The following is a 7,319-nucleotide window of genomic DNA, read 5'->3' as shown; positions in this document are numbered from 1 at the left end:
TTGTGGATCCAAATCAGCGTCCACATTGATTTTTACCCAATCATCCTTAGGGGGACACCACGAATAGCTATCAGCTCCGCTTCCGGAAGCTAAGGCGTTGTATTGGTGATAACAAAACTACCTGAGTCAAGTCAGTAACTCCTTCCACTAATGCTACACCGTGCAGTCGATTTGGGTTAGAAGCTCTAAAAAAACAGTCATTTCTCATCATTCATCATATATTCTAGAAAAGAAATTTAGCCAACAAATAAAAATTTATTTTCTTATTTTAATTATAAAATTATTTATTATTATATACAAAAATTAATATAATGTAATTAAATTCGATTAGACTCGTGAGTTTTCTGAGTCAAGCTGCTTCATTGAGCTCGATGAACCAATGAACTTTTATATTTGGTTTAAGCTTGATTTAAAACCTGATCCAAATGGAGCTTTTCAAGAACCGAACTCAAATAGCGTATAAAAGACTTGATTTGTGTCCAGTCCACCCCATAATTGGAGACCCATTGCTCTATATTTATGAGTAAGAATTAGCGGTTCATAAATTGCACTTGCTTAACGATCACATCAAAAGATCAATAAGTCATCCATTGGGCGGTGTAGCCTCAAACAACCAGGCAACTATCTCTTGTATTTTATGTCACCGATATTTTCCATGTGTGCGACTGGGTGAACCTGGCTAGCTGTGGCCAGCAAGCATTAGCAATGTGTCGTTGTGAATAGATCGGGGGTTTTCAATGGGCTAAAAACTTAAAGCCATTTCTAAGAAGCCTTGATTTCAATTTTCAGACCCCCGATCCAAGAAATGGCCTATAGCCTATAACAACTCATCATTTTGACACTCGTCTTCCTACAATTCATTCTGCCTACAATCAATCAAATGGTCTCTCTCTCTCTCTGTCTTTGAAAGTTCCAAAGAGAAAAAAAGGGTCAAATGGGTTAGGTGTTGCATCCTTTCAGACTCTCTCCCAAAAAGGCACCTCCACCTAATGAAATGAGTTGTTAATGGGTTGAAGGGTGGTGAAATCCCAACCCATCCAATTGCCACCTGCTGCACCATTTGTTCCATTTTCAATTCTCACATAAATGATTCATTAATTTGTGCTTTATGTAGACTAGCGGCGACTCCTGGTGCATTTGGCATAACTACTGATCAACATTAGTATCAAGAAACTATCAAGATTTTAATTTAATTAATGCCACATTACTACTCACTAACCTCCATTCCCAACCCAACATCATTTCTCTACTGCATATTCCACCGTGCCAAATCCACATCTACCCTCCTAAAGGGAACTCACAGTCCATTACTCCCTCCAAATTTAGCTGCTCATCCCCTAAACCTACCCCACCTCATTTTATCTAAACTAGACAAATGTAAAAATACAAGTGAATTCAACCAAATCCATGGCCTCATCACCACCACTGGTATGTTTCTCAATGTCTTCTTCGCAACTCGTCTGCTCATCACAGCTGCCTTCTCTTTACATCCTCCAAACCTCCCTTTGCCGTATCTCCTCTTCAACCAAATCCCAAACCCCGACGTCTTTTCCTACAACATCATGATCAAAGCCTCCATGCTCACTTCAAACCCACTCAGTTCCCTCTCCTTCTACCACAATATGCTGCTCCAAGGTCTCCACCCAAATGAGTACACATTTTGCTTCCTACTCACCTCATGTTCCCGTGCTCCGGCTCTCCAACAGGGCAGACAAGTCCATGCCCATTTTATAAAGCATGGTTTCGACGTTGGGACCTTCGCCAGCACGTCTCTCGTGCACATGTATGGTCAATGCGGGGACCTCAGCGACGTCGCACGATCGTTCGACGGAATGCGTCACAGAAGTAATGTCTCATGGGGTGCAATAATCGACGCCTATATCACCCGTGGGCTTCTTTCGGACGCCTTGCGATTATTCGCGGAGATGAGGAGTTTAGGGGTTCATGCCAGTAATGCGACTTTGGTCAGCGTCTTAAGCGCTTGCGCTAAGGTTCAAGATTTGGCACTTGGAAGGATGATTCATGGCCATGCTGAAGTTAGGGGCATGGAGCTCAATGTGATCCTAGGAACCACCCTGGTTAACATGTACTCCAAGTGCGGAGCCATAGAGGCGGCCATGGACGTCTTCTCGACCATGCCCACGAAAAGCGTGATGTCGTGGAGTTGCATGATCAATGGGTTGGCCATGAATGGACGTGGCCAAGCGGCCATCGAGTTATTCAGGGAGATGCAGAGGTTAAGGCTGGAGCCCAACAGTGCAACACTCGTCGGGGTCCTAAATGCATGTAGCCATGCAGGGCTAATAGATGATGGATTCGCGTACTTCTCGTGCTTGAGTGACACTTACCGCATTGAGCCAAATGTCAAGCATTATGGGTGCATGGTGGACCTCTATGGCCGAGCAGGGCGGCTTGAGGAGGCGGTAGAGGTAGTCGGAGCCATGCCGATGAAGGCCGACGCTGGAATTTGGGGAGCTTTGCTTGGGGCGTGCAGAGTTCATGGTAATACCAAATTGGGAGAGCTTGTAGCAGCGCAGATCATAAAAGTACAACCCCATGGTCTATCCGGATGCACAGGTCTCTCCGATATGTATGCCATGGATGGTCGGTGGGATGACGCCGTTGGAGTTAGAAGGATGATGATGGACGTGGATATTGGAAGAGAAGCTGGATGGAGTGCCATTATGTAATCTAATTAACTAATTGCATGATGCATTAGTTCACCCAGGACCTAGCAATGCATCCAACACCAATACTGCTATAAAGAATCTGTGTGAACAAGGGTGCATGACATGGACATGAAGGAGAGCCGAATCCTCCCCTGTAAGTATTGATATTCTGATTTAACTTTTATGACATGGACATGAAGCCAAGGCAAGTATCGGCATTATATATAGTAAAAATTTTCTTCTGCTTTCCCACCTCCTACCCATTTCAAGCTTCCAATGTCAAGCAAGCCTAATGACTTGCTTGCAAAAATTCACCTTTGTAGAGATACCTAATGACATAGAGGGAATGAACTAAAGTGTTGTAATCTTTAAATCATGAAAACAGCCTCTCTATGTATTTGCAAAGGTAAGGCCGTGCACTGGGCTGCCCTTTTTTGTTGTATTCTTTAAAAAACTTAAGGTGCTCTTCTTTCTTCCCTGGTCCCTACCCATACCTTCTCAAGTTATTCAATTAAGTTTTACAATTTCTTAAGACTCATCTTCCAATAGATGCAACAAGCAATCTGAGTCAAGATCATTCCCTACTTCTTTCATGTGTTGAACAAGCATTTCCAACCCTCTGTACACCATCTCAATGTGGGAACCCACCTTGTCACCAACTACAAAGCTATATACCTGATTCCCTACCTCAATCCAACTCACTCCTGCCTCTTTCTTACACCCTATCCCTCTCATCAACTTCCTCACTTTTGCAAATTCCCCCCACTTACCATCAGCAGCATAAATATTTGATAGTATAACATAAGTATCAGCTCCATTAGGCCTCAAACTTAGAATCTTCTGAGCAGCCAATCGACCAAGATTTGAATCTCCATGTGCCTTGCAAGCTCCAAGCAATGCGCTCCAAACAGATACATCAGGTTTGAATGGCATTGCCTCTATCAGTTGATAAGCCTCCTTGATCCTCCCAGCACGTCCAAGCAGGTCCACAACACACCCATAAATTTCTTGATTTGGGGTTACATGGTAATTGGTAGCCATAGAATTAAAATAATTCAAGCCTTCAGATACAAGTCCAGCATGGCTACAAGCACTAAGAACCCCCATAAACACAATTTGATCAGGTCTGATACCAGAATCCAACATCTTGTTAAACAGTCCAATTGCCTCTTTTCCATATCCATGGGTTCCATATCCCATCATCATTGAAGTCCAAGAAACCAGGTCTCTTTGAGGCATCTCATCAAAGATTCTGCGTGAATCATCTACACATCCACATTTTGCATACATATCTATAAGAGCATTATCTAATGGTAAGTTCCCTTGAAGTCCTCTTTGGAATATCCCTCCATGAATTTGTTCTCCGCAATTCAAAAGTGCCAAATTAGCACAAGCTGCTATGACACTGGTAAATGTGAAGCAATTCGGGCTAAGACCCTCTGATAGCATGTGCAAAAATAGGTTGAGAGACCAATCAGAACCAGATTTTTCATATCCAGCAATCAATGTGTTCCATGTGATCAAATCTTTCTGTGGAATTTCATGGAAGTAGCGTTTTGCTTCAGATAAACTATTGCACCTACAGTACATGTCTAATAAAGAATTTGCAACAGGGAGGTTGAAGTCAAAACCACATTTGATCACCATAACATGCATCTGCTTGCCGAAAGATGGGATGCCTATAGAAGCACAAGCTCTGATTGCAATGGAACAGCTGAAAGGATTCAGGTCCACACCCTCCTGTTTGTAATGAAAAAGCAAGAGTAAATTAGATATTCAATAGTGTGCGAGAGGATGAAACTTAGAAGTTGAAATTACTGAAATATGAATACCCATTTATCTCTGTTAGTTATTAAACAGCTTGAAGAGACTGCTGGGGAGTGTATCTAGAAAGATGGAGAGGAAAAATATAACTGCATCTTTAAGTAAAAGGCTCTTTTTGAAGCATTGAAGGGGGACGGCCTCATTCTCCTTAGAAGGTAAAGGTCACCTGTAATCGAGAGCAATTACTAATTCCACTGTATGGAAGACTGCAAAGGAAAGAACAACTGTATCATATGTGTCTTTAGATGATTAGGATCCATTTAGTAATAGCTAAAGAAGCTGAACTGAATGACTTGTTGATTTGCCTTTTTCTTTTGGTAATTTAGGAAAAGAACTAGAAGCCCCTACCGGTCTACCGGGCATGGGGTGTACCACGACCCCACATATCACCACTATTGATTTGCCTTTTAGTGGATAAAATAGTCATAGAATAAAATATGTAGGGGTATAATAATCAACATGTAATTCAGCCATTAAGGTTAAGGTGGATTCAAAAAAAAAAAAACAGCCATTAAGGAGCTCAACAACTTATTTAATGTCATTCAGCCATTAAGCAATGAGTCATTCAATTCAGCCACCTTAGTTGCTCTAAAATGACCCCGTATGGAGGTTTTATGACTATGAGAATCATAGGGGAAAGGACAAGCTTCCAACAAAACTTGGTGGTGGAATTAATAGATTCGTAAGGTCATTTGAGAAAAACGATTGCTTTAAATAAAAGAATGTAAAAAACCTTGGCAAAAGAGTAGAAATGATGAAAACTTCAAAATTTACAAAAAAAAAAAAAAGCTAAAAGGAAAGTAAAAAAGTAGTATGAGAAGCTAAAATTGAGGCATGTGATAAACTTCATCTGTTCATCATAAGCTAAGGACCAGGGACACAGGGAGGGAAAAAATAATGTTTGTAAATTAACAAAGATGGCAAAGAAAAAACTTGGCAACAGAAAAATTGGGAAAGTGGTTTGTGTTGCTGTTTCTGTAGATAGGATGGGATGGGAACGAGAATTGGAATGGGATCTGGTTATCTGGGCTTGTACTCCAGTCCAGGCCTATTAGCGAAATGGGCTATAAATTGGGTTTGGTTTTTAACTAAAAATTAGCTTAGGCCCACCAAAAATAACAATGCATCATCGAATCGAAGTATGGAACCACGTTTGAGCTGAAACTGAAATACCCTCGTGGCTCCAGAATTCAGATCAAAACATCATCATCATTACCATCACAGTAATAATCATAAGAATATTGTAGTAATATATAAGTTTTTGTTTATTTAGGAGATTAGAGATGATTTTCACAGTTGAAGTGTTGAACCTGAATCATTCGCCTGAATACTTGAAGTCCACCATAGACATCTCCTCTGTGCGTGTATCCGGTGATCATGGTAGTCCACGAAACGGCGTTCTTCTCACGGATATGCCGGAAAACCATGTATGCATCGTCCATGCTAGGACAACACGTTGCGTACATGTCCATGAGCGTGTTCTCCACGTATATGCATCCATCCAGGCCGTGCTTGAGTGCCAAACCATGAACCATGAGCCCACAGGAACAAGATTCCATGCCTTTGCACGCCTTGAGAACGCTTGATATGGTAAACTCATTGGGGTCCATTCCTTGGCTTGTCATCTGGCAGAACACGGCCCATGCGTTGGAGTAAAGACCACGAGAAGTGTATCCAGATATCATGGCCGTCCATAGTACGACGTCTCTGTTGGGAATTTCGTCGAATAGTTTACGTGCTTGTTCAAGCCGTCCCCTGTGGAAATATGAGGTGACAAGTTTGGTGGCTAAAATTGAGGATGCTTCGGTAGGAATGGGTAGATGTAGATCATTTGAGTGGTGCGCAGCGAGTCCGCGGGTCCAAACCAATGGAAGTCTGATGTGTGGTGGGACTAAAGGGAAGTGAGAGTTGGAAAGTAATCTAGAGATATTCATCTAAGGTTTGTGCAACGAAAATTAAACCAACCACCGAACACGATGTGATCATCTCATATTGTTTCACTCTTCATTTCTACGATCAATGTACAATAAAAGTCGTTGACAGGAAGATAGAAAGACCACGGTCCACGGGGCGGGGGAATGCTGTATATGAAGGTCTATCGGGTTGGATGATACCATACAGATAACAGCCTAGTAACTTTGGGAACGAAGGACTGTGCTGCATTTGCACCTGCCACCCCACCCCAGGCCCATAGACTGAACTAAAGACGATGACACGGTGGAAGCCCATAATTGTGATTGGATCGGCTGCCCACTAGCGCGCCCCACTGCCCATCCCATCCGCGCACGGGGGATATCTCCCCCACTTGTCATGGGGACTGGGGAGATACTCCCAATGCACGGATAGATGAGCTGTGGTGCGCGCTCTGTGGGCAGCGGACCCCGTCCCGGAATAACTTGTCCTTGGGCACCAGTCTTTGGTGGAGTCCCAGTAAAGACTAAAGAGAGATTGGTATTTGGCGTTTGTGGTTTCATACATACAAGGCTCACCTCAACTTATCCCACATACGGATCTGCTCTTCACACCGATCGACTTCACAATCACATCCCACCATATATTTCCGTATTAAGAACATCTCTCTATGAACAATATATTCAAAGTACTCCCGTTGTTGTGGGAGGAGCAGATTAAGAATGCTCTTCACACCGATTTCACAGCTCCATCCCACTATCTATTGGAAACATCTTTCCTTGAATGACAATATAAAGTATGGGAGATGTTCTCGATGTGAGCCCTAGACGCATTGTGAAGTTGGTGTAAGGAGTGCTCTATGAGGAGAGGAGATCTGAATTCGCCCCACACCACCAGTGACACATACATAAGTCC

At 42.7% G+C, this 7,319-nt stretch overlaps 1 protein-coding gene and 1 pseudogene across 1 annotated transcript; one reads left to right on the top strand and one right to left on the bottom strand.

The window, feature by feature from the left end:
* Positions 1 to 1,377: 1,377 nt before the first annotated feature.
* On the bottom strand, positions 1,378 to 7,046 carry PGN (Tetratricopeptide repeat (TPR)-like superfamily protein). Its single transcript, XM_010272554.3, has 2 exons — positions 5,804 to 7,046; positions 1,378 to 4,409 (listed from the first exon to the last, which is right to left on the bottom strand). The coding sequence occupies exons 1-2, from the start codon at positions 6,425 to 6,427 to the stop codon at positions 3,198 to 3,200; spliced, it is 1,836 nt and encodes a 611-aa protein (XP_010270856.1). The 5' UTR covers positions 6,428 to 7,046; the 3' UTR covers positions 1,378 to 3,197.
* LOC104607202 (pentatricopeptide repeat-containing protein At2g20540 pseudogene) lies at positions 1,431 to 2,690 on the top strand (annotated as a pseudogene).
* Positions 7,047 to 7,319: the final 273 nt, after the last annotated feature.

This window comes from Nelumbo nucifera, chromosome 3 (genome assembly GCF_055504915.1).
Source record: "Nelumbo nucifera cultivar China Antique chromosome 3, China Antique-T2T, whole genome shotgun sequence".
Taxonomy (NCBI): Eukaryota; Viridiplantae; Streptophyta; class Magnoliopsida; order Proteales; family Nelumbonaceae; genus Nelumbo; species Nelumbo nucifera.
This window is presented reverse-complemented; position numbering and strand designations above follow the sequence as displayed.